Source organism: Crocuta crocuta, unplaced genomic scaffold, assembly GCF_008692635.1.
Source record: "Crocuta crocuta isolate KB4526 unplaced genomic scaffold, BGI_CrCroc_1.0 scaffold57, whole genome shotgun sequence".
In the NCBI taxonomy this organism is placed as follows: Eukaryota; Metazoa; Chordata; class Mammalia; order Carnivora; family Hyaenidae; genus Crocuta; species Crocuta crocuta.
The window spans coordinates 4,522,547-4,550,469 of record NW_027532163.1 but is presented as its reverse complement, the minus strand read 5'-3'; the positions used below and the strand labels follow the sequence as shown (position 1 = coordinate 4,550,469).

Below are 27,923 nucleotides of genomic sequence, written 5' to 3'. Positions count from 1 at the left end.
TGCCTCTGTATCGCTCATGGGCCTACAGCCTGTGCTGGGCTTCGATATGCATCAGCAGAGTATTCTCTTTGTGGCAAAGGAAGCGACGTCCAACATTATTTTGTTAACATACCCATGACGCGCATCCTTGTGAGCCAATGAAATAGCCAACATTCTGCTATTAAGGGGGATTCAGGAAACTGGAATGGCTCAAAATAGCATTGCTGAGTGTTACCAGATTTTTAAACGAATCATCAGCAAATCTTTTCAGCTGACTTTGGCTTTAAGAGTTCTTACCAAAAAGACTGCTAAAATGGAATGAGAAGGGCCCGTAGTTTGGTCTTTTTGTTTTTTGTTTGTTTGTTTATTTCATTATAAGAGCTGTCTCATCTTATCCAACTTTCTCCTTCCTCATTAAAAAAAAAAAGCACATTACTGTCCTAGATGGTTAAGAGTTAATGCTGTACTCTTTTCTCAGTGACAACAGGCTTTAAGATGTCTTTTTAAATGGGAGATCGGACATGTCATGCAATTAGCCAATAAATGCAATCCCTGATTAAAATGTGAGTTCTAGAATTTTGAAAACTTCTAACTATCCCCCCAGAGCTGTTTTAATTTCAGAGCTCTGAACTTGGCTTCCTTTTATATTCACTTCTTGGTCACTCTCCTGTGAGAGCTAGGGCTATGTATCTTTTTAAATTCACCAGTCACACCTTCACAAACTTAAGTCGACGACTATATGTTCAAAAATCTTTGTTTTCCCTTTGAAACTGGATGCAAAAAAGAAATCTCTCCTATCAGTGGAGACAGCCGTGAAGGAACGAGGCGCTTGCACATAAATCTCCTTAAATTTTGTGAACAGCTGCTTTTCTTTATCCCACTGGTATATCTGGGAGAATGTATAGTCACTCCCCAGGGCCAGGTAGTGATTATCTTTAAAAGAAAAGGGCTGTAGGGTCATGGCCCCCCGGGATGGAAGAGCCTGGATCTCCACAAACCGCTTACTATTCCACCTCATGACCCTGGAGTCCCCAATGAAGCGGGTGAGGGAAAGGTAGAGAGCATCCTGCATTCTAAAGCTTTTCACGGCCAGTACGTCCTCCATGTTGGGAATATCACTGTGGGGGACAAACTTCTTAGAGCTTTTATTCCACTGGAGGATGATGGGGACCTGGGAGCGGCTGGACAGAATCAGATGCGACTTCCCGTCTATGTCAACGAACTCTGCATCCGTGTCCCTGAACCACTCATGCAGAGACTGGTAGGAGTAGAATCCTTTGCTGTTCCATTTATACACCGTGGACAGCCCGGCTTTAGAGCTGTCCGCGATGACGAAGAACGTCTCATCCTCGATCTGAAACAGCTCGATGTCGTTGGGCTTGGAAATGCGAGAGACTTCGATGTCTTGGAATTTGACAAACTTGGTCCAGCTCTCGTCGTATTTGTAAATGTGGGAGCCGCCGAAGAGCTGGGCCACCACCACGAACACCTGGTCCTCAATGAGGATGGCCTTGCAGCCCACAATGGACTGACCTGTGCCCCGAGAGAAATGAGAGGGGATTAGGGTACCGCGGTTAAAAACGCTCCTCCACAGTGAAACTGGGACCCTTGTGAACTCTAAGACGGGGAGAGATGTAAAGAAATGGAAGACAGAGCAGCCGATGCGGAGAACAGCATGGCGGTTTCTCAAAATACTGAACAGAGAATTACCGTATGACCTAGCAATTTCCCTTCTGGGTCCACACCCCAAAAAAACTGAAAGCAAGGTCTCTAAGAGATTTGCACAGCTATGTTCAAAGCAGCGTTATTCACAACAACCAAAGCCGGAAGCAACCCAAGTGTCCACTGATGGATGAATAGATAACCAAGTTGCAGTGCATACACACAGTAGAACACTGCTCAGCCTTAAAATGAAAGGAATTTCTGACACATGACAATATGATTGAGGGCATTATCCTAAGTGAAATAAAGACAGTCACAAAAAAATAATATATGATTCCACTTATATGAGATCCCTAAAGTCGTCAGATTCATAGACACAGAAAATAGGATGGTTGTGGCCAGGGGCTGGGAAAGAGGGGTGAGAGGGGAGTTAGGCTGAATGGACACAGAGTTCTAATTTTTCAAGATGAAAAGACTTCCAGAGGTTGTTTGCCCAACATGGTGAATGCACTTAGCGCTACTGAACAATACACGTAAAAGTGGTTAAGATGGTAAGTTTTATGTTAATGCATGTTTTCCCACAATTAAAAAAAATGTTTAACTTAAAAAGACTTATGTGTCTCCATAGAAATAAGTTAAGTGCTGGTCACCTGTGCCTCTCATGTCTTTAGAGGCAGGAGTACAATGCAGGAAAACGCCAACCACCAAAGCAATTGTCTTCATGCTATTCGAAGACGTGTTTCCCAACTCCAAAGAACGGGATGAAACAAATGAGGAGTTGGAGGGGGGGAAGGGAGGAGTCAGGTGGCAGAGACACGAGGAAAGAACTGTAATGAGGGCTCTTTGAAGACACTTGGCCTCTTCTGATTTCTAGAGCCAAAGGAAGCTGAATGGAGGCGGAACGGTGTTAAACCTTGTGACTCGAAGCGGGTGTCCTGGGATCTGAAACACAGCACGTGTAAGCTTTCCGACCCTGTGTCAGTTAACTCTCCATGCTCAGGCTTCTCATCTATAAAACGAAGATGCTATTACCACTGACCTGACAGGGTTAGTAAAGACTAAATGAGAAAATTCATGGTGGGTGTTGTTAGAACACAGCACCCATAAAAAGAAAGCGGTCAAAAATTAGTAGCTATCATTTTTGGATAATTGAATCAATGGTCTTCATATATCAAAAGATGTAGCCCCTTTAAAATCGCCCATAGCAGGCACTGCAAAAAAACACCTGTAGAATGATCACGGAGCTGAATGATCTAGCTCAGGCAGTGCAAGACCAGAACTTTGCTGGAAAAGGGAAACTCTCCTGTCTGGACCACCTGCTCCCATCTTCTCCTCCACCCAGACCCCTGAGCCTTCTCCCAACGTCCTCCCTCCAGCCAGCAAGCCATAGGACCACCCACTTCACAAAGGGTATTGACCCTCCATCCAGGTCATTTGAATAAAAGTTATTTCTTTTCCCTAATTTTTCTAGGCAATTTGGACCAAAGTGCATTTGGCCTGTAAATTACAAGGATAATTATCCAATTTCTGTCCTTAGTATCAACTTTGGAGCAGACAGTGGGTGGGTTTTAGAGTGATAGTTACTTTTCTTGGCCCCTTTCCTTCGTTTCAAACTAATTATTCCTTTTTTTCCCTTGAGTATAAAAGTTTTCAGTGTTCACCAAAGCAAATTTTGAAAATAATAGATAACACTTAAAAAGCGTGTGTACTATGAGCAGGCACTATACTAAGTACTATACAGATATTTACTCATTTAATGCTTACAGCAACCTTATGAGACCAATACTATTATTCATGATCATCATCCCCATTTTATAAGGGAAAAAGTGAGGCACAGATAAGTTAAGTAACTTATACAAGGCCACACAGTGAGTATGTGGTAGGCCAGGGATCTAAATCCAGGTAGTCTGGCTCCAGTCTACACTTAGCTACCAACCTACCAAAAAGCACAAAGAAGAAAATCAATTATCACTTGTACTGCAAATGCTGAAACACTTCATATCTTGATAAATTCTTTAATTGTTAATCTACGCACATACTCAAATTTAAATTTAGAAATAAATTTGGGATCTGGGGCACCTGGGTGGCTCTGTCAGTTGAGCAATCGACTCTTGACTTCATTTCAGGTTATGATCTCACAGTTGGTGGGTTTGAGCCCCATATCAGGTGGGGATTCTTGGGATTCTCTCTCTCTCCCTCTCTCTCTGCCCTTCCCCAACTCACACTCTCTCTCTCTCTTGCTCAAAATAAATAAATACACTTACAAAAATAAATGTGGGCTAAAATTTTTTAAATTCAAAATAAAATACAAATAAATTTGGGCTTATAGAATACAAATATAGAATAAATTTGGGCCTATAACCTACTTCTTTTATTTGACCACTATGTTGTAAACTTTTCTCCCATTTATTGCACCTTCTAGAACTTGATGTTTTACTACTATACGGTATTCCATTGCATGGGTGTATCTTTTCAACAAATCCCCTATTGTTGGACATTGCAGTTATTTCTAGTTTTTCATTATTGTAAGTAACATGCTTCCTTATAGAGAAGTCTTTTTTGAAAACCATCTGGCGGTATCCTTAAATTCAGGCTTTGCCGCGGTAAAGCTGTGCACACTTTTAAGGCTTCTGGATTTTCACTACGGAACTGCTTTTCAGAAGCTGCCTGAACCCACCCTCCCAACACTAACAGAGTGCGTCCTGGCCCCCTTCCTGAGTGGCCTAGCTATCAGAGGTCCCTGCTAGCCAGAAGTGTCCTAAGTCCTGCCGGACTGTCTCAGCTGAGGGGCCTTGGGAGACAGAACGAATTCTTTTTCTTGGAAATGTTCCGGAACACCTCTGTCCAGGCAAACACTTTTAGCCTGTGGAATTGCCAGCAGCAGCAGAAATCATCGTGTGTGTGTGTGTGTGTGTGTGTGTGTGTGTGTGTGTGTGTGTGTGTTAGCATAGGGGAGAGAGTACAGGCTAGAAATCAAAAGGCAAACACAATAAATCAAAAACAGGAGAGCTGAGGAGAGATGTAGAGAGAAAAAGGAGACGTAAAGTGCGAAATCTTGGGGTGAGCATGATCATGGGTTCCCCTCTCCCCCCGGCAGCGGCAGATCCACAGCTGGGGCCGTCCCTCCTGCGCATGCTCACCAGGGCTGCAAAGGGCGACGCAGGTGCCCCTCCCAGTCCTCAGAGGCCCGGTCTGGCCAGGCTTGGATTGAGGAGACCCTGCCCAGCCCTTGCAGACTCTGGGATCACTCCGTGATGAAACGAGACGACAAATGAGATGCGCATGGCCCGTGAGGGGAAAACGGGTCCGTTCCCCTTGGTCTCGTTCAAGGCAAGCGGTTACAGGGCGATGTCCCCTCCTATCCATTTGTCATCTGCCCGGCACAGGTGTGCTTAGGGCTCTCCTTCCCTCCAGGCTGCGCTCCGGCTAACCACACTGCTTCCTGCACTGAGGGATCCAGCCTGTTTCTGGAATCACCCTCGTCCCCTGCTCCTTCGGTCATTCTATACTGGCCTCTCCTTTCCTATGCTGATGGAAGTTATGGAAGTTTTAACTGAAGTGAAAATTAGGATCTGGAAAGGGGAAGAAGGAGGGCTGCTGCTTTTTTGTCCCCGGGTGATAAAACTAACGTTCGTTGAGGATTTACTATATGCCTGTCTCACACGAGCCCCATGAAATTCTCATGGGTCCAGTTCGATAATGATCCCATTTAACAGATGAAACAGGCATTCATGAAACTTCCATTTTACAGACAAAAGGGGCTCGCGGAATGTATCTAACTTTGCCAAGGTCTCTAGCTAGAAAGATGCGGAGCCAGTTTCATATACGATGGAGTAGTACTCGGCAATCAAAAAGAATGAAATCTTCNGGGAAGGGAAGCAAAAATCATATAAAAACAGGGAGGGGGACAAAAACATAAGAGACTCTTAAATATGGAGAAAAACAGAGGGCCGCTGGAGGTGTTGTGGGAGGGGGGATGGGCTAGATGGGTGAGGGGCATTAAGGAACCTACTCCTGAAATCACTGTCGCGCTACATGCTAACCAACTTGGATGTAAATTTTTAAACATAAATTAAATTAAAAAGAAAAGAAAACTAGCCTGAGGTTGGAGCTCGCGAGTTTAACTACGTCACTGTTGTAAGTCGTTGCTCAGGCTCAGATGTGAAGAGAATCGAGGTGGGCTTCGTGTGGGGCTGCCCCCCGCTCAGAAGATTGAGAACGAGGCGCTGAGGAGTCCCCAGAAACTAGCAAGGCGCAGCCCTGGCTCTCACGCCGGCCACGCCCACTCCGACCTCACTGACAGCTGCCTCCCCGCCAGTGCCCGGCTGACCCACAGCTAGGGCCCGGCCCCGGCCATCAGCACCTGCTCCGATTCCTGCAGCAGCTTCCCAACCAGCTGCTCTGCTTCCACCCTGGTCCCCTCTCCCCACCATAGGCTCCTCACCGCCCAGCACCCCGTGCCAGGCAGGCACCCGCCTTGTCCTGGGCAGCCCCGCCGACCTCTGCACAAAGCTCTGTGTGGTTCTGCAGAGCACTCAGACTAAACACCCAAGTCCTTCCAGACCCTGCAAGGCCCCCGCGCTCAGCCCCTGGCCCCTGTCCTTGTCTGCAGCAGCTTTCCCTCGGGATCATTTTGTTCAGGCCAGAATGGCCCCCTGGGTGACCCAAACAGGAAAGACACCCTCCTGCCCCCGGACCTTTGTACTTGCTGTGGCCTCTGGAATGCCTCCTCCCCACACTGTCCACATGGACCAACCCCTCGTGTCCCACCCATCTTCAAACAACACCTCCTTCACGAGGCTCTTACCAGACTACAATGTCAACCCCCCTATGGCCAGCTCTTCAGAACTTCCACCCCCACCTCCCTGTCCCTTCTCAGTGTGTTGCCATCTGCTGTGTCACCTGTGTCATAATTATTTCTTTTTTATCATCTCTCGCTCCCATTATAATACAAACCCGCTGGGGGCTGGGGTTTCCATCTGGCCTGTTCACTGCTGTGGCGCCAGCACCTACACCGTGCCTAGCTCAGAGTAAGTGCTCAAGAAATCGTTATGAATGAAAGGAGGAAGGAAGGAAGGAAGGAGAGAGAGAGAGAGAGAGAGAAAGAAAGACAGAAAGAAAGAAAGAAAGAAAGACAGAAAGAAAGAAAGAAAGAAAGAAAGAAAGAAAGAAAGAAAGAAAGAAAGAAAGAAAAAGAAAGAAAGAAAGAAAGAAAAGACAGAAAGACAGAAAGACTTGACGATTGTTGGGATGTAACCAGCTGCAGACCGCTGGGAAGGGCAGGTGGAGGCCTGTGCTGTCCCTTCCTACCCAGGTCAACCTGAGAGAGGAAAGTGGTGAGATGCATCTGTGACAGGCCCTGAGCTCTGCCCCCCAAGTGATGCAACATGCCTGAGCCTTGATCTCTTTGTTTGTAAAGGTGTGAGAAGGAAGCCGGCGCGGAGAGCTGCTTGCTCAGTGCCTGGCACTCTGAATCCTCACAGTACCCATATAAAGTACCTGTGTTGTCCATTTTACAGATGAGGAAACTGAGCCCCAGAAGCCACAGCCACTTCTGAGTACCTGGCGGGGTCAGGAGTCCAATCTACGTTCATCTATTTTCAAAACCTGAGCTCTTTATCATCTGTCTGTCACCTCTCTACTGGACAGGGCTTTCGTCCTCTCCGGCGGGCAGGCAACCCACACGAACACCTCAAGGGGCTGCTGCGAGTTTCCAATGAGACAAACGAGCACCCGGCACCCCACAGACCCATGGCCAGCTGCAGCAACAAGCACTGGTGTGGAGCCCCTTGCACAGAACAAGGCTTGGCTCTGCTCCCACCGTCTACCACGGGGAGGGTGGAGGAGGCAAGGCGCCAGCTCTCTCAGCCCTCACCTGCCCTCCAAGTCTGCAAAAAGAGGGAAGCAAAAAGCACGTGGACGGCAGGCCCCCCCTTTCCATCTCCTTTTTCCCTTGAACGCAGACTCTGGGCTCCTCGGCTTCCCGACCGGTTCACCTGCGGTGCTCTGTGCTGAATGTGCACTTGAAGCGAGGGGGGCTGTCCTCGGGATTGTGAGCTCAGCACTAGGAAGCCAGGTGGCCCAACAGCAGAGGCTCATCTGACGTGGCATCTTCTGAGCTTACGGAGGTGCTCGCCTGCCTCACAGACCTCTCAGTGTTGCAGAAATTAGGCTCATTAGCGTCTCTCTTCTTGGAGGGGTGAAACGACACTCTCTCCGCCTCCCTACACCCCCTGCACCTGCTGCAAAACCGCGTTGCGCCCGAGAGATTCCTAGGAGCCTCCTCATCTGGAATTCCTACCTGATACGCTGCTCTCGCTGCACAGCAAAACACTGCTCTAACTCCAAATCGGGAACTGCTAAAGGCAAACCTCTCCCCGGGTAACAATTAGGCCACCGTGGTGCTGTTTATAAAGTCAGTGGTGTAATCAGATCGCACTTGACAAACGAGAAGTCTTTAAAAGATGATTTTGACTCTACCCACGATTTACAGAGCCAAGTAGACAGCCCATTTTTAGTAGCGCTAAGACACCGGTTCCCGACAGCACTGAAAGAAGCATTAACTAGGTCTCAACCCAAAGGCATGAATTTAGAGAGCCATTTGTTCTTATTGTGTTTGTATTTATGAGAAGGAAGCTGTGGTCACCAGGACCTGGCAGGCGTGGGCAGGTGTGCGCATGCACGTCTGTGCACATGTACGCGTGAGCACGTGCGTGTTCACGGATCTGTTAACAGTCAGCTTAACAAAAGTCAAAGGTCTCCCTGGGCGGCTGAAAAGCTGTTGAGGTCTTAGGCTGCCACAGGTGATTAGGATTAAGGGACTCTCTGGTGACTTCTCACCACGACTAGAAAATGCCTCCCATGACACACCACCCATCCCCTCTCCCTTTTGAATAATAATAAGACCACCACCCCAAGTTTCTGTTCTCACCAATAACTGACCAAGTGGAGAAAGAATGAGAGACGAGGGCGGGTGGGGATGTGTTCCCCCACTCCCACCAAGTCAGAGACCAGCTTCTCCTTCCTGGGGAGGACCGAATGCTTTTTCACTCACCAGCCACAGCGAAATGAGGGCGATACATTGATCAAAGCCACAACACACCTGTAATGTTGTCATAGCTGCGGAAGTTCATTTCGATATGGTCCCACTCCAGCACCATGCAGTTCTCCATGCTGGGCTGAGCGATGGCCACGTACACATCATTCTTGGAGTTGAATGTGTCCACTGAAACCGACTGGTAGGGCAAAGTCTGATGAACGACAAAATCTGGGGATGGGTATTTAAAAAAAAGTCTCTATGAGATCCCTTGTGGGAATTATCCATCACCATCATCCTTCTACCCTTTTCTATCACTGGATGTGAAGAGGACCAGGAAGGAGGGAGGGCCAGAGAGAGGCAACACACACACACACACACACACACACACACACACACACATCGTAGCGCTCAGTATTCTGGGAGATTCTGGAAGGCTTCTCTGCCTTGTACAGGATGATGAATGCAGTTTCTACATTCTCTTCTTTGAGACAAATAGCTCGCAGTTTAGCTGCAGGATCTCCAAGTTTTAAACACATTTGGTGAGACCTGGCTTTCAAAACCACAAAAGACCCCACACAGCAACATTCCAGAAATGATCGTGCAAATTACTCTGGGAAGAGAGCGGCAGCGGTCACACCGGTTTGGGAAATGCTGTCTTTCTAAACCTTCTTGGAACAGCCCCAGTAGCAAAAACCTGTTTTTTGTCTGCTGTGGTTTTCAAGCTCACCTGCCACGGTGATTGTGCACAACCCTGTTATACTGCCAATGCTCTGCCTTACCCCTGGGGGGAAATACCCCTGCTCCAGGTTCAAAACCAAAAACAAAACTCCCCAGCAGCTCCTGGGTAGCTCAGTTGATTAAGTCTCCGACTTCAGCTCAGGTCATGATTTCATGGTTCATGAGTTCGAGCCCTGCATTGGGCTCTGTGCTGCCAGCTCAGAGCCTGGAGCCTGCTTCAGATTCTGTGCCTCCCTCTCTCTCTGCCCCTCCCCTGCTCGTGCTCTGTCTCTCTCTCAAAAATAAAAAACAATAACAACAAAAAAAGCAAGCTCCCCAAAGGGCACACTGCAATTTCAGAAACCAAACCAAAGCCTCCGAAACAGCCTCAGAGATTTATGATGCCCACGGTGCAGGGAAGTTAACCTAAGCGTGTTTACCGGTTACCGGACTCGGTGCCATAATAAGTGATGGCCATGCCTGAGATCTGGACAGCATTCTGCAGCTCAACGGGCAATTACAGATCTGCTGGATTTTCTTTTTAAAAAACTTTTTTTTAATGTTTATTTATTTCTGACAGAGACGGAATGTGAGCAGGGGAAGGGCAGAGAGAGAGGGAGACACAGAATCCGAAGTAGGCTCCAGGCTCTGAGCTGTCAGCACAGAGCCCCATGTGGGGCTCAAACTCATGAGCTGTGAGATCATGACCTGAGCTGAAGTCGGCCCCCCAACTGGCTGAGCCCCCCAGACGCCCCAGATCTGTTGGATTTTCAAGCCACACGGAACTGTCCTATTTGAGCATGAGTTCTGCCCTCACATTTAGCGCGACCACTCCTATCCGTATTGCTGAGCTCCCCTGAGCTACCACTGACTCGTCGTGTGATCTTGGTAGGGATGCACAAGTTTACCAAGGCACAGGGAGAGCGTGCCCCAGGATACAAGGAGAGTGAGTATGTGGGGAAGCCAGAGAACCAACGAAGAAGGAATTAAAAAAAAAAAAAACTCCACACCAAAACACTAATAAAGTTTAAGGTAAGCGATTTCTTCTGCTAGAGATGCTTCAGTGTGCTCTGCTTCCTGGCAGCCTAACTGCACCCCAGTAAGATGATGGCAGGCATGGGGCTAAGGGAAATCTTCCCTATGAGAAAACACTGGCATTGACCGTCTCCTCCCCACCCATCCTTAGCCCTGTCTGCTCAAGCCCCATCTCTGCTGCAAAGCCTTCCCGGGGCCAATGCACAGGACTCTTTCCTAACTCACCGCATTCATAATTAGGCACTGCCGTTTAAATCTTATTCTTCACGATGATTGATCTCCTGCATAGCGACTTCAGAGTCAGATTTGGAGAAATGGGAAAGATCGTACAGCCCTGGGCCATTTTACAGGGCCAGAAGCTGAAGCTCACAGAGGGTGTACGCCCAGCCATGGCCACACAGCCAGTGTCATGTGCCTCCTGAGCTGAGGGCTTTGTGAGGTTGGGCCTGGTCTGACCCTCCCGGGAGCCTTCCATGGCACAAGCCTACGGCAGCCACTTAAAAAATAAATCTGGGGGCNCTCTGACTCGGAAGCCTCTTAAAAGATGCCAAATGAGGGGCGCCTGGGTGGCTCAGTCGGTTAAGCGTCCAACTTTGGCTCAGGTCATGATCTCGCGGTGAATGAGTTCGGGCCCTGCATCAGGCAGGCTCTGGGCTGACAGCTCAGAGCCTGGGGCCTGCTTTGGATTCTGTGTCTCCCTCTCCTTCTGCCCCTCCCCTGCTCATGCTCTGTCTCTCTCTCTCTCACACACAAAAATAAAATAAACATTAAAAAAAATTTTTAAAAGATGTCAAATGAGAAAGACCATAAAGGGGTGGGCCACTCAACAGTGAGCAAAGGCAGGAAGTGCAGACAGGGCAGAGGCGGGAAAGGAAGTGAGAGACGCTGAGCAAGTGGAGGTGGGAAGAGTAGAGCTAGGGATGAGAAGAGCAGGTAACAGGGGTGGGAGATGGGGGCAGGGCTGAGGGAGTGAGGGCAGCAAGGGCCACAGCGACCAGTGCTTGGAGTCAGACCACCTGAATCCACTTCCCGCACTTGAGACCGTGGGCTGTGCACTTGCCCTTAGAAGGCCTCAGTTTACCTATGCGCAACATGGGGCCAAGATTCTTACCTGCCAAGCTTGATGGCAGGGACACACTGGTAATGTCAGTAGAAACGCCCATCTCAGGGCTTGGCGCGTAGTAGGTGCTTCATAAATACGGAATCGAGGTCTGAGAAAAGACAGTCTGCCTCCTCTGTCCCAGCCACCACCGGGCTGCGTCTTGAGGAGGTGTCCATTTTAATGGTATCTAAGATAACACGGCAGAGCTGGGACTCTAAGGTCTTGCTGAGTAACCGTGGGGAAGTTATTCAACCTCCTTATTGTATGTTATCACTCTTACTCACTTAGAGTTGTGCATACCACAACGTGAGGACCCAATACATATTAACTTTTGGAGGTGTCCCTATCCCCATTCTGAGTGTACAGTAGGTGCATAGTAAGTGCTGCCCCGGCTTACAAGCGTGGGAGGGCTGGCCTCGCCTGCCCCGTCGCCCACTCTGAAGGCTGTGTGGGGAAGAAGTTGGGGGTCATTGTATGATACACACAGGTGAAGGGAGAAGAGAGAGAATCAAAAAGGAGGCTGCCTCTGCACCCTGATGGCAAGAAGTGGCCGCTGGAGAGTGGGGACCAGTGTCCGTAGTGCATGCGGGATCCCCTCACCCCCACGGCAGGGCGTGGAGCATCCGGAAGAGCTGAGGCTTTAGGTTCTTGCCTGTACCTGTAGCTCTGTGACCTTGAGCAAGAAACGTGAACCTCAGGGTCTGCATCAGTAAACTGAGGGTAGCATCTATTGCACGAAGTTGCTGTAGAGACTACGAGAGCGTAAGTGGGAGCACGGAGCCTCACACAGAGTGAGCCGGGGGGAGTTTCACATAGGAGCTCTATGTACGAGCTTCATATACTGTGCAAACACCTGTCGAGTGGCCTGGGTGATCACTTAGGAAGCATGACAACAGCTGCTGGCCCCACCCTTCCGTCAAACCCCCCAGATAGCAGCGTCGTTCCATCAGGCAGTAAAGACACACAAACCTCAACCTGGAGATAGCTGGGAAAAGGGAAATGGTAACAGTCACCATCTGCTCCAGCAAAGGGCTCCAGGAAGGCTGCGGCATTCTATCACGAGACAGCCACCAACTCCTCCTGCTTCTCGGCCGCCTTCCGCTAACGCGAGGCCCAAAGGCTTCGAACACTCCTGCCCTGCTCGTGACCCGCGTCTCCCACCCGCACTCCCAAGTCTCAGAAACACGAGTGTTTGCTGAAAAGGGCAGGCTGTGTAAAGGGTAGACCCCAAAGTTTCCGTTTTTTATTAAAAGAATCCCAGAGAGAAAGAGAGCTGCCAAAATTAGAGAGCATTTTACAAATCTAGCTGTTAACGGTTCTATTTTCATTTGTTTTCCCACAACATTGGTTTCATAATATTTTCTATATGCTGACTATCTGGCACAGCACAGACTGTTAAATCATTTCAATTATAAATCTAATTCTTAACAGAAGAGTCCTTCTCCCCCTTACCTACACCTCTTCCCCCCAAAAAGGAGGAAGAGGTGGAAGAGAAGGAGGAAGGAAAAGGAAGAAATGTCTGAAAGAAAATGATTGATGACTGTGTGTTGGGGTGGGGGTGGGGGGCTCAAGGAATTTAAAGATCTTCTCACATCCCCGTTTTAACTCATCTTTCATGAACAGCAAAAGCACATTCGCTGTGCAAAGCTCTCCAACAATACACATATTGATACGACATCAATTTGCTAGTGTTAAAGTCTTAATGGCATTCTCTGCAAAATGCGCTGCCACTTCCATTCACATTGGATTGAGTTCATGATGTCAGTGGGATTCTCACAATTTAGGCCTTGCTCCCACTGGAATCAACAGATCTTTACATGGCTATTTATAGCCCTTGCAGAAAATAAATTATACATGATGCTGATCCTATTGGGAGAGAAGCTGCACATTAATGCATTATTTCTCTTTGCTTTTCATCAGCCCAGAAATAAGGAAGCTAACAGGACAATTAGGATGCAAAATTCACTCCCTCTAAGGAATTTAGTGAATTATCCACCTAACACGGGGAATCATGAGTAGGTAACAGGAATGTTTGAGGTGGTTAAAAATAGACTTGAAGCGGAGGATTATGGAAGGACTGTGATTAATCTAGAAGCTGAAACAGTCCAGCAGTGGTTCTGCGGTGTTAATTACACCCAGGTGCCAGACAGAACACAACGGTAACAGTATCTTCCTCTCCCTGGAAAGAACAGCTCTTTCCCTCCCTCCTCTACCTGAAGAATTTACTCTTTCCCTGAAAATCCGAGCTCAGAGGAAAAGCAATGCCCTCAGACAATGTGCTTCCTCCCTGAAATTCAGTGAGGCTGCCTTAAGAGTACCAGGACTCAGACTCGGTTTTCCATCTGCCATCCTTGCACATTTCCTTCCCAGCCTTTAATAAAGCACCAAAGGATAAGCCTTGATATGAGCAGAAGATAGGAACCAAAAAACCCCTCAGAATGTACTGACTTAGTTCTCACAAGGCAGGGACTATACCTGGGGGTGGACACAATTGGTTCCGCCATTTTTTCTCGATGGAGAGAACTACGAGCAAAAGCTAATTTGTTCATGAGTCTTCAAGGGATAAAACAGTAGCAAAGAGAGAATCATCACCTCCCTGTTACCAAGGAGGACTGCTGACTATCTAAATTTTAGTAGGAAGCTTTTTAGCACAGACAAATATATGTGTGTGTGTGTGTGTGTATACACACATATATATAAACATATATATACATATACATATATACATGCATATATATATATATATATATGAGGATGCCCTAAAATGTGTTAGGGGCTCCGGCTGCATCACGGGCTCTGGGTTTAGGACCCCGTTCCCTGACCTGGCTACCTTGGTTCCAAGCGCCCTCTATTCCCGAAAATTCTCAGAGCCCAGATCATTTCCATAACCACCCCTAGGGCTCTCAGGTCAGAAATCGGGTTTCCTCATACAAATGATGCCCTGTTCCCAGACCCTCGATAGCCCATGTCATTTCTCCCAGAGACTGGCAGAGTTTTCAGACAGGTGTGAAGAAAACAATGGGAAAGCTGCTCCCTTCACCTGGGGGTTCAGAGAATTCTCCAGAAAAACTGGAAAAGAGGCAAGAAAAGGAGCCCCAGCGAGCTGTAGTTTGGCATTTCACACCAAATGGCCCTGAATGCCACCTTTTGGTGCAAATGTCATTGACTATGACCTCTGATTTATTGCACTGCTCTGCAATATAATAAATAACGTGCTAGTGGCCTCAGCTGGCAAAGGGCACCTGCCAATTACACAGCTGAATAGGTTCCTGTTCAATGATGGAAGACAAGGGCATCCCATAGGACTTGAGGTTTCCTTTAAAAAAGAGTGAACTTGTCAAGTTCCTTATTTACAAAGATATCTGGAAACAGTTTCTACTTTATGAGTTCTTGTTTGTTTGTTTGTTTGGAGGGCGGCAGTGGAGCTGGCCTAAATGTCACATTTTATTCTTGGGAGCTGTTTTTGCCTTTGAGTTTCTGTAACTACATTCTGAGTTCTCATTCCTGCTGTTCCCACTGACATGCCTTGAGGCTTTGTAGATATCAACTCTCAGCCTAAATGTTTATTTTTATAAGTTTGGTAAGCAGTGGATTGATCCGTTTTCCTTTAAAATCTGGCTTTAGAAGCTGTAGAAAACTCTACCTAAGCCTTTCATACGGGGACACTCACCCACTCTCTACACGATGTGACACTGGAGGCAGTGAGTATTTTAATGTTATTTCATAACCTGTAAAATGTATAAACGGAATCCTTGAGGCAGGCCCTGGAAAAATGCGAAATCGAACTTCCTTTACATTTTTCCTCAATGTGAGTTTTTTCTTCGGATAACTACTTGTTCACTTATATTTCTATTTTGCCATTGGTTATAATACAACACAGCATCTCTTCTTTACAGGGAACTACAAAAGCTATGTGGGGACTTTAAAGTCTCCTATTTATGAGTTGTACGTTCAGTAAACCTCCTATTATTCAATCAAGAGAACAGTGACAACAGTGGATCCAGACACCAGGAATGTGGACCTCTCTCTCTTCCCTGACTTTCCGTGAAGCCTCATTTGCAACAAAAAAAAAAAAGCCTCATTTGCATGGCCCTTAAAAAAACAAAAACAGGGGCGCCTAGGTGGCTCAGTCGGTTAAGCGTCTGACTTCGGCTCAGGTCATGATCTCACGATTCGTGGGTTTGAGCCCTGTGTCGGGCTCTGTGCTGACAGCCAGCTCAGAGCCTGGAGCCTGCTTCAGATTCTCTGTCTCCCTCTCTCTCTGACCCTCCTCTGCTCATGCTCTCTGTCTCTTTCTCTCTCTCTCAGAAGTAAATAAAAAACATTAAAAAAAAAACCCAAAAACAAAAAAACAAAAAAACAAAACAAAAACAAAAAACAACCTTCAGAGAAATTTGAATTTTGTAAAGCGTCACAGTTCAAGCCAAGGCAGGTAACAAAAAATCCTTCTGAACAGTTGAGATGTTTTCCTGACCACCTCATTTTTTTTTTTAGAATGCTTCAATGTCACCAATAATTTGGATAGAAAACCTTTTACACCCACTCTTCTCTGGTCCCCGTGGATGATAGAAAAGAAACATAAAAGGACTATTCTCAAGAAGAGTCTTCCGTGACAGCGGGTCTGAATACCTGTGGTTGTGCATTCGTAGTCAAAGCTCGGCACATCGTTTAGCATCTTTTCCTGATACTCCGGCGGACCGATGCACAGGACGTCAGACACCGTGGAATTTGTCATCTTCAGCCACAGATACAACCACTTGGCTTTGCAGTCACATTCAAATTTATTGCCCCTTAAATCTCTAAAACAAAACAAAACAAAATGCAGACACCTCTCTGGAGAAACGGACGTGCCTGAAATGTTTCAGCCGTAATACGATGACTTAACATCCTGATCTATTTCATACCCCCCAAGAAAAGAAATGTTTAAAAATGTTGTATTGAATGCATCCTATTTCTTGCACGTGTGTATCACTGACTTTCCTTAATGGTCTTCAGTGCCCATGATTTGAACTGGAGCCTACAGAGAGCTCTCAGAGCTGACATAGCACTTTTGCTCCAAACTCTCCTGAAGCTGTCACCGTGCCATGCTGGAAATGGGGGAGGGGAGACAGAGGAACCCCTCCCCCCCACCCCTGCCAGACGCGGATTCTAACAAAGTCAGGACATTAAAGGAAGACAGCTTTCACGAACACAATCGAAATGTTACGATCTTGTTGAACAAGGTCCAGTAAGAAGTGACAAACACTAGAAGATAAAGCAGAGGATATGCGCTGCCTTGAGAAAGGAAACCTCACACTTGCCAAGCTTAATGTGCCACTGACCTAACGCTACTAAGTGTATTCCAACATGGCAAGACTTAACAAAATACCAACTATATGCTGTTTCCCATCATGCACGCTTTGTCAACGATTTCTTTTTTAATGTTTATTTATTTATTTATTTTGAGAGAGAGACGGAGAGAGTGTGTGGGGGAGGAGCAGAGAGACAGAGGAAGAGAGAATCCCAAGCAGACTCCACGCTCAGTTCAGGGGCTCGAGTTCATGACTGAGCAGGTCCTGAACCTCTATCAAGAGTCAGACGCTCAACTGACTGAGCCACCCAGGAGCCCCATCACCAGTTTCTGACTACGACATTAAAGAAATGCAGTGCAGGGGAGAGGGGACATGGCATTAAAGACATGATTAACTTGGGCACAATGACAGGCATTTGCCTTACTTACAGTTCAATCAGAGAGTCTAAATCACTGAAGACATCCCTTGGGAGTGCTTTTATGTGGTTATTGGCCAAAGAACTAGAACAAGAAAGTCATATGTTAATGTGGTTATTATCCACATGCCCTGTCACTCCAAAGTCCCTTAAATAAAGCTAATGCTTTAAAACTGAGCTCTAAACGTCTTCGGGACAACATGGCTCAATTTCTGGCTTTGCTCATTGATACCGAGATAAAGAAATGAGTTTTGTGACACAAAGACAGCACGATAAGATGCTGGAGCACAATGTGCTTTTTGCTTTGTTTGTAAGAGAAGCATTCATGAAGCTCTTTATATACATTTGTTAAGCCCTGGATGGCATCTTATATTTCTCAGAATGAAAGCCCAAGTCCCTTTGATGGCATGCAAGACGCTCTATTGTCTACTTACTCCCACTCCCACTTAACTACAGGACTGAACTTCTGACTGCTCAGAACACCCACACTGGCCCCTTTGCTATTCCTCAAATGGGCATGGCATGCTCCCACCCTGAGGCCCCTGAACTTGCGTTTCATCTGCCTGAACACTCCTCCTGCAGGTAGCCGCACAGCGCACTCCGTCATCTGTTTTAGGTCTGTCCCCGTGGATCACCACTTCCCTGACCTCTACCATCTCCCTTCCGGGTTCTGTTGATCTTCCTGGCACACCCATCACCTGGCATACCGCATACTCTAATTATATGCTTATTGGCTGTGTGTTCTCCCCATAAGAAATATGAGGGCAGAGATTGTGTTTGTCCACATCTGTATCCCTGGCATCTAAGCCGTGCCTGGCACATAGTAGGTGCTCAGTACGTCTTTATTGAGTGAATGAATGAAGCCCTTACGTGAGAATGATCAAAGAAAAGATGTACAGTCTTGTCTAAGAAGTTTCCTTGCAGTCCATCTAAGCAAATTCTATTACTTGTGGCTCTAAGAAAGGATTCAGTAAATACTCTTTTACACAAAGACTCTCAGCTCTAACCTCACAATAATATAAAATTTCAATGAACTACAGAGTGTTTAGGGAACAATGGCTTGTGATCAATTTCATTTCCTCATTGATGGAGGTTGACCAGAAAGCATTTTGCACTGCTCTTAGCTTTGAGGATCTAAAATGTCCTAGTCTGTTCCCCATCTCCAGGAAGAACGAATGCCATCAACACTTTTTCTGATGATTCAGGATCATGCAGTGCCCTGTCATCATCCTGGTGAAGATGAACGTCCATGGTGCGGGGCTGTTGACGTAGAAGGATGCTGGGTGTTGAAAGATGTACATCGAGCCTGCGCATATCCCCAGGGCATCGTGCTTTGATGTGAGTCAGCCAAGCAATGGATGCCTACTTTTGTTTTCTTTTATACACATGAGTCCAAACAGCAAGACATATAAATGATAAACATATAGGCAATTCATCACCAACCTCTTTAAAATATATATATGAAATTAGCCTTGTGTAGCATTATGGTGACCCAGCAGCTCAGGGAGGAAGCTTTGCACCTATTTTCAACCCAGACATTCTTGCTGCAATATACCAACAGCATACGGGAAAACCTGAACATTTCAGAATTATGTCCCTTCCCACCTATGTAGCCACAAATGGACTGACATACAATTTCATGTATTATTTTACCTTTCTTTCCTAAATGATTTATGGGTACATTTTTAAAGATGTTGGAAAACAGGCTGAATATGTAATCAGGCAGAACATCATTGAGCAGTAGCTTTCTGAAATTAAAAAAGATCCTTGTTTTCCTTTTTAAATGGCTGATGGTCACTTTTTCTGGAAAGCCTCAAAAAGTCTTTTAGCTAATTAAAGGCTAATTATTTAGCTAAACATTTTTAGCTAATTGAAATGTATTGTACCAAAGTGGTAAGAACATATGGAATGGTCAAAGCCCAGAAAAGTAGAATGTTTAGCAACCTTTCCAAGCACTCAATTTCAGAAAGCCAAATTATTTAGATGCTTTAAAACAGAGCTCTAAGCCTCTTCAGCACAACACGGCTCAATTTCTGGCTCCACTCACACTAAGTGCATAACATCTCCCTTTCCATTTCATTTTGCCTACAAATTTATGGCACTTACTTCATTTCTGAAACTACTTAACAGCAACCTGTCCCTTGGGCTTCGCAGGACTGCTGGAAAATAAATGTCCTAGATCTTAGTTACAGATTGGTACTGCTTCTTCAACGTTTTGAAACCTGATCTACGCTTCTTGAGAAGAATGAGTTTGTAGGTGCTGGAAAGACTCCTAAAAAGATACAAACCAGATACTTAAAGAAGCAATTTCCATCTAGTGACTTCCCTGAGCATAGGTGCGAGCCTTGGAGAAACAGTGTGCAAATCTCTTTGCTCAGAGGTAGACAAAACCTGGTGGCAGGTGGGAGGATTGGTCCATTCTTGCAACAGTGTATTAATCTATGCTTTATTTCCTGCATAGATCTCCAGTTGATGGAGTCCGTTTTAGAAGTCACCGGACTTGCCCAGAAGCAGAATACAAATGAAAACCCAGCTCAGTAAGGAACCCATTGATCACCAGGGAATCAGAAGGAATGCGGTATTAGCTTTCAGCCCTGTGCTAGATGCTGGGGGAGGGGGAGAGCTAAGGAAAGATCGGGCGGGCCCTGTCTTCAGGGAGCTTTTGATGCAGTTGGGCAGACAGAACTGACATCATGAAACGGTATCAACTAGTATGGCCAGGACTACTATAAAGTGTTGGGTGTGTGCAGTCAAGAGGGAGGGTACAGAGAGGAGATCAAGAATGGCTCCATGGGGGAGTGAGAACTTAATGTGGACTTTGAAGAAAGAGCAGATGACAGGAGATCTAAGGTAGAAAATACAACAACCCAGGCAAGGGACTGGATGCGAGGGAAAGCCCAGTAATTGGATGAGTTGGGTGTGCACTGGGATCCACTGAGAGATCTATCAGTGTTCTGAGGACATTTAAAGAAATGAGATTGGAGGGCTGGGGAGCTCAGGCTCCGTAGGCTTGACTGTAGAATGGCAGTGTTCACTGGGACCGGTGTCTGAACGCAGCAGAAGAACACTGGACCCAAGCAAAGGGCTCATTGTCATATGCATCACACAGAAGAGAAGGTGCCTCTTAACACATATGCACGCACAGTTATGTACACACTCAGTATGTACACATATCTACCCATATAGAAGTCCATGCATCCCTGAGCAAACGTGCAGATATGCAAATATACATGCACGATTACTGCATGTTCGTACCTGTTTTCTGACCAAAGACCCATAGTCCATTGGTCAAATGAAAGCTGACATCTGGGCTAACTCAGACAGTCGCATGGCTTTTTGCTTAAGTTCATGATCTGCCCAGAGCTTCTGCTCAAAAACAAAGCCTCCCATTCCTGACTTCTGGGAACCAGATTGATCTGGCCACAGCTGTTCCTCTCCAGACACTGACAGCTGTCTTCTTAGCAGACCCTGTCTGGCCACTCAAACTGCCAAGAGTACTCAGCAGTCCATGGAGAAAATCGAGACTTCTTAATGAGTGGAGGGAGGCCATGCTGTTGCCATGGATGATGATAATGACGGCAGCGCCAACCACACCTTGAGCATTTACCACAGCTAATGGGCTGGATGCTTTGCAAACCAGCATTAACCCACTACATGCAGCAATCCTATGGGGTCAGTATAATCACCCCCACTTTCAGGATAAGGAGACTGTGGTTCACAAAAGCTAGGCAATGTTAATAAATGATGGCCTTGAGATTTGGCCCAAGTCTATGTGACTCCGAATCCATGATCTTAACCTCTATGGGAATATGGGAATTTGGTATCTGGGTTCCATCTGAAAACACAACAAAACAACAGCAGCAACAACAAAGCAAGGCTTCTAGAGAGAGAAGGAAAACCTGGGGCAATAATGGCAACATGAGGCTGACGCTCTCCAGGATGGATGGTGCCGATCCAGATGTTTGGACCTCCCTCACTCCTCCCTTATCTCCTTACTTTAGGAGCTTTATTTAACTCAGACGGGGCCTCTGCTTGGTAGGGTTCCAGAATCAAGTGCTCACTGAGCNCATGGCCGCATCCACCTCCTCCACAGTGGCATAGGTGACAAACCCAAAGCCTCTGGGGCGCTTGGTGTTTGGATCTCTCATTACCACACAGTCCGTAAGCGTTCCCCATTGCTCAAAATGGCTCCTCAGACTCTCATCGATTGTTTCAAAGCTCAAACCTCCGATGAAAAGCTTCCGCAGCTGTTCAGGCTCTTTGGGAGACTCTGACTTAGACATAACGGTGGTGGGAGGGGAGACTTTATCGATGCTTACTCGGCGGCGTCCACGGGCAGAAAGGCAATGATTACCTCTTTCAATGTGTATCAGTCAGGGTTGCACCTGCTGAAGGTATTATCACCCCTGCCCAACACCCCCATTCAAAATCCTCCTCTTCTCCCAATTTCCTTTATATTACAGAGATGAGACACGTTTATCTTACTCAATGGCAAATATCTACTGTGCAAATAGGACCTGATTCTTGGCTAATAAATGGTTCTTACCAAGGCAATGACTATTTTTACATTTTCATAAACACAGCCACAATTTCTTCCAGTTTTCTAAATTTGCCAAGTATGTGTACTTGCCTCATTCTGATATGGCAATTCATATCAATTTATTTTTTTTTCCTCCAGAAAGCTATTAAAGAAGCCAGAGAGCTTAGCTTAAGCTGCAGATTAATCCAACATAAAAGAAAAAGCTATTTGCATTCAAATTAGAGGAACCACACAAATGTCTCTATTCCTTTTCATCCAAATTTTGATCCTGCATATAACATTCTTCAATGAGTCAACTGAAACCTCAGTTCCCAAATCTGTAAAATGGAGATTCACAAAGATAACGAAGAGAAGGCTCACTAAGCACGCAGGCACACAGCAGGTGTATTACACGAGGTAGAGTCCTCCCACCCCGGACCCTTGCGGCTCCTCACTTCACATGCCGTCACATGGTCCATCACGGCAATTCAGGGTAATGGAAAAGATAATTAAGCTGAGAGCATGAGTGATCACACTGGGCTGCTGTCTGATCAACAATACCAAACACTTTGAGCAACTTGGAACTTCATTTCCAAGAGAATGCTACAATATGAACAAGTCAAGAAAGAACAAGGCATCTTGCAACATTTTTCATAGAACTTACAGGTGAGTCAGGTCACGGAGGCCACGAAAGGCATTTCTTGAAATGGTTTCGATCTTGTTCCCTTCAATGAACCTAAAGAGAACAGCAGTATCATTCCACTGGATTTTCTCCACTTAATATCTCTATAAACAACGATATTCAAAACAGATTCTTTATTTTAAATGGAGTATGTTCACTTTTATTACTTTTTCAATGTTTATTCTAGAGTGAGAAAGAGTGTGAGAGTGGGGAAGGGGGTAAGGGAGGGGCACAGAGAGAGGGAGACACAGGATCTGAAGCAGGCTGTAGGCTATCGGCACAGAGCTGGATGCGGGGCTCGAACTCGTGAGCCAAGAGATCATGACCTGCACTGAAGTCAGATGCTTACCTGACTGAGCCACCCAGGCACCCCCAAAACAAATTCTAAGAGCAGTCATGAATTTAAAACATTCATCTCTGAAGGATTAGGTCAGCTACACCAGATTCCAAGTGGGGGCCAGGTTTGTGGGCAAGAATGTGTACACACGGTGCATGCATGTCCTGCACTCCTTCCGGAAGCAGCATGGAGGTCTCACATTCAGAGTTGGCAATGTGAGGGGGAAAACATCTTGCGGGGAAAGAAAAGAAGAAAGCCCAATACAAAGGCAAGAAATTCTTAAATCTCTGCAAGGCTGGAAAGCTTCCAGACATTCTCCCCACTCAAACCTTCGAACAGTTCACAGCGCCTGGCTATTAATACTCTTGTTAATATCATTATCTCCTGAGGAAAGCCCATTGTTTTACGTCTCTGTATTAAAGCTTTTGCTGGGAGAGAATTCCAGTAAGCTCAGCTTCCAGCAAAAAAGTTCAGCATGTCCCATAGAGCCTAATCTCTGAACAAACGGGTAACAAGGCGGGAATTCTCTCAAGATCTCTAAGGCACTAGGAAATAGGAAATATAATGAAGTTGAGTATGGGCCAAACTTCTTGCTCTGTGCTAAAATGGCATAGGGCTTGCACACAGGACCTTGCAGTAATAACCCTGACCGTGCTTTGAAGTCTTCATGGGAAATACATAAAGTAAATGCGCTATGACTATTCCCTAGGACTACAGAGAACTAAATTTTAGTTTATGGCATCCCATTACATCAAATGGAAGAGGGTCTTTGATGAGATGGTCCAAGGGAGAGGTTTTGCAACACGATGCCACTAGTTGGCGAAACAGTTCTCGATTCTTGTACTGCCATTTATTTGATGTCTTATGTTTTTAAGTTAGGGGTCTCTTCAGTACGAGAATTCAGTATAGGCTGATAATCGAACTTGTCTCTCAATAACCTTGGCAGTAAGATGAACTGCTCACAAGAGAAAACGGATGGCTTTACATGTGCTCTCCTCATCAGCCATTCCTAGCACTTCAGTCATAAGCCGCTTTCCATATTATGTATGCCATCAGGCTGTTATGAAAGTATACATATTCTGTGTATTCTCAAGAAAGAATTCTTTCAGAGACATCTTTCCTAAGGACATAAAATCAGCAGGGTTTTCTTAGACCCAGGATACGTTTAGAATTCTAACATCTACCTGTTAACCTTTCAGATAAGAAAGCAAAGACCAGGCTTTAAAAATCCCTCTGAACGCTAAATAAGGAAATCCCATCTGATAGCAGGATTAATATTATTACAAAGTTACAAAAGACAACGATGAAAGCATTTAAGGGGGGAAAAGACTGAAAGGGGGGAAAGGCAAATCAGAAAAGGAATCAGGAAACAAAATCACAACAAGGGCAAAGCTCGCTGTTAGGCGGGGAACCCGCATGTCTGAAAAGAAAATAGGACCTCTTCTTCTAAAGAAGAAAAAAATACAATTACACTCTCATCAGCAGCTCACAGGAGATACTGCATATGGGAAATGGGATAGTCAAATTCAAAACGTGAAGTTATATCCCCATACAGGGAGACTTTACTTAAAAATGAGTAACCCTCAGAATCCTACAGCTTTATTTCTGGCCGATCAGCAAATCCATGCCTCATTATGAGAGGTAAAAATATCCAACGCAATTTCCAATTGTGCTTACTCCATGCCAAATTAAATGTCAGCAGAGAATGAGTGAATATCTTTCCTTCTTTGTTTGCTTTCACCCGCTTTGTCTCCAACCTCCTCCTGTCCCAGCATGTTTATACACAAGTAAACTAGAAAAGGTCAGGGCTGAAAAGAGAATGGGGTGTTCTCCATTTTCTCCACCCCTAAGCTCTCTAAGCGATGCTGTTCCTGCTCGGAAAGCCATAGAATGATTCTATGGATATACCGAACGCTCAGCAAAAAGCACAAAACTTACAGGTATTCGAGATGAAACAGTCCAGCAAAAGCATCATCCCGGATGGCTGTAAATGAGTTAGAATTCAGCAATCTGAAAAATAAAGGACAGATTTCAGTGCCGAGATTTATACCTTGAATCACATCGTGAAGCCCCTTTCTGTCTCTTTTGCTACATTCTGATCCATGGCAAAAGTTGCACAACCCAACTCACGATGCTGGTGGCGAGTGGGTATGTTGGCTAGATTTTTGGGTCTCCCCACTGCTCCACCCTTCGTTCCCCTGTGGGTCTCAGTAAATTCTCTCAAAACATATGAATGCTCAGCACAACTAAACAGCCAGTGAATTTATTACCGTGCCCAAGCCATCATGGAATCAGAGATCTAGAAGGACCTAATCCAACTCTAGTTTCAGAGAAATGTGTGCCCAGAAAAGCGACTCGACCAAAGTCACACAGCTGAGACCATAAAAATTAAAATTAAAAGATGTAAATATCCCTTCTATTATATTCTACATTGCCCTGAGAAATAACTTTTTAAAAGTTTAAGAAATCTTCAGAAGACTCTTTATCAGCACATAGTTTTCTATTAGTCACCATTTAAGCCTATTTGGTAAAAGTTAATAGAGTCTGGGTAGTCACCACTTAAGTCTATTTGGCGAAATGCGTAAAATTGCATTTCCCACATATGGAAAGTATGTTTTAACAGAACTACAATTTCCAAGAAATGACAGCTTTTAAAATGTTAAGTTCAAGGTCATAAGTAGGTCCATAATATTTCAAGAACAAAAAATACCCACATTAAGTTTATTTAGGATGGGAAGTGATCTCCTATAGTCCATTCCCTCACATTTTTTCTGGAATACGTTGCTTGATTTTAACATCCTCCCAAATTTAAGAAACAGAATAAACAGAATGAGCTATGTGCTCATGACTTTGCCTATCACTGACTTGCTTTTGAAAACTGCTTTTTAGACATTTCTTTTCACCAGCAAACAATAACTGGACAGGGATGCCAAGCCTGACGTGAGTTCTTGCCAAGAGTGGCTGGATACAGAGCAGTTACAAGCACGGGTTCGAATCCGGCTGGGATTTTGGACAAGTTACTTAACGCCTCTGAACTTTAATTTTCTGTCAAATGGGGAACTAAAAATACTCTCTTTGTAGGGCTGATAGGATGATCAGCTAACATTTTCCATATAAATGGTTAGTATGCTGCCCCACTGTTTATACACCCAGTTGACGAAAAATACTTCTGTTTCCAGAGCAACAGCAAGAGTTTAAAAGGTAGGTTTTCTTGTAAAGTGAGGTGTCTGGGAAATGCTTCATTTAGGTGAAATTCGGGTCGTCGTTCAATGTAATCATGTCACTCGTTGCCAAAAGATGGGTTGTTGGGATCTATGATAAAGGCCTTGAGGAAAACATAGGCCAAAAGAAGGAGACACTGAGCAAAGAGCCTGAGACCCAGCCAGGTAGGGACACCACAGGGGAAGCAAACCCTGAGGGTATTGGGGGTATTTAAGGAAGGACTGACACCCATGAGGCAGGAATTGCTCCTCTCAGGTCTATACCTCCAGGGGGCCCATTTTCAGAGAGAACTTCCCATACTCACAGCAGCTGCAGGGAAGGCAGATGGGAAAACATTCGGTCCTTGATTTCTGAAAATGTTCCGTTTACCAGGCTCCTGTGGGCAAAAGTGAAGCAAAACAGGGCCTAGGTTTCTTTTATTAGTGATTGCAGGATGGTCATACCTTGCACCTGTATTTCAAACTCCTCCACTCAGGAATGAGGCTTAAAATCGTCAACCAGGGGCCTCTCAGGGGGAGAAACGAGAAGACTCCAGCCATTTGCCGGTGAACTGGATCAATATGAAAACTAGTCTGAATAATAGAAGCCTTTACCATCAGTCTAGCTCCTTCCACAGACATTATCTCAGCAAGTTTAAATCAATCCCCTCCCTTCCTTTTCTTACCTATGGGACGCCCTGGCTGCAAACAGATAATTACTTCACCTCTGCCCATGATTCTGTTTGTGTAGACACAGCATTAATGTTGGCTGGGGAAACTCCAGGGTAGGATTAAGCATTCCCCTTGAGAGCACATCTCTGAAAGACACTCAGAGCACTTCTGATTAAATGCACTGTGAAAGCCTTGGGGGAAAAACTCAAGAGTCACCTGAACTTGAATGTGCGGTGGGAGGCAATGCCATCTGCCAGATATAATGTCAATGCGGGGGCAAGTGGCTTGACTATTTTTGCCACCAGGTCCCCTATCCTTTCTGGCCACAGCAGGACCTCAATATATTATTTCAAAATTACTTCAGTTAACATGCAGAGCAATTAAGCAGCTGCCGTTCTAAAGGATTTAACAAGGGGAATTCTAATTTCTGGAATCCTCCATGTCACTCGACTTAGCAACATCAGGAATCAAAAAGGCTCCCAGTTCCTGCTAGCCAGACCCTCCTGAGTTTCTATAAATGCAAAGGGGAATCCCTTCACCCCTGCACCTTGCCTGGGGTGGGAGGCAGGAGAGTGTAGTAGGAGGGACATGAAGAACTTCACCCCTGGGATTCCCCCGCTTCTGTGGTTGAGTGGGCATCACCCCAGCGCCCTGGCCTGGAAGGAGGGAGTTCTTTCAGCAGGAAACCTTTCCCAGCAGTAAAGATAAGCCCCATAGCCCCTTCCACTGTCATTAGGAGAGCTGGCTGTGGGGCTTGAGCGGCTGCCGGGGGGGCAGGTTGGAAGCATCACTTAGCAAGTGAAGAAATAAGGTGGGGCCCCTCCTGTCAATGCTGAAAAAGCCAATATAATGTGTGGTGGGGACAGGGGGCAAGAAGCCCTTGTGAACTCGGGGCAAGAAGTCTTCCAGCACTTGGCCACGGGCCTGGGTGCCCTAGTCTCTGCCCAGCCCGGTGCTCCCCTCTTCCAGGCCTCATGAGGCGGCCCCCACTTCCTGAGGCCGCATGCCTTTACTCGGGTCGTTCCTGACCTGCAGTGGACAGGTCGGGAGGAGGCCACGGTGTAAACCACCGCCCCGGACGCGAGATGGGACAGTGAGGCCTCGTCCCTCCCCTGTTTACACTCACTCCAGTCATGCTCAGGGGCACATTCCTGTCCCTACACAACGACCCCTCCCCCATCCTCTCAAACTTTAATGCACCCCAGAATCACCTGGGACTACACGTGCAGACTCCAGCTGAGGCCGAGGCTCCACTCCCGAGACCCTGCTTCAT

The 27,923-nt window shown here is 46.1% G+C and overlaps 1 protein-coding gene across 1 annotated transcript; it reads right to left on the bottom strand.

Moving 5' to 3' along the window:
• Positions 1 to 295: 295 nt before the first annotated feature.
• Positions 296 to 27,923, bottom strand: LGI2 (leucine rich repeat LGI family member 2). The gene is made up of 8 exons (XM_077776608.1): positions 27,862 to 27,923; positions 26,305 to 26,376; positions 24,717 to 24,788; positions 22,424 to 22,495; positions 17,254 to 17,325; positions 16,164 to 16,333; positions 8,744 to 8,908; positions 296 to 1,512 (listed from the first exon to the last, which is right to left on the bottom strand). The coding sequence occupies exons 1-8, from the start codon at positions 27,921 to 27,923 to the stop codon at positions 695 to 697; spliced, it is 1,503 nt and encodes a 500-aa protein (XP_077632734.1). The 3' UTR covers positions 296 to 694.

Coding starts and splice junctions, on each gene's coding strand:
- LGI2 (XM_077776608.1), bottom strand. CDS start 27,923: ATGAAGCAGGGTCTCGGGAGTGGAGCCTCGGCCTCAGCTGGAGTCTGC. Junction 24,789..26,304: donor CTGCCTTCCCTGCAGCTGCT/GTGAGTATGGGA, acceptor TTTATTTTTCAG/ATTGCTGAATTCTAACTCAT. Junction 16,334..17,253: donor TTAGACTCTCTGATTGAACT/GTAAGTAAGGCA, acceptor GTTTTGTTTTAG/AGATTTAAGGGGCAATAAAT.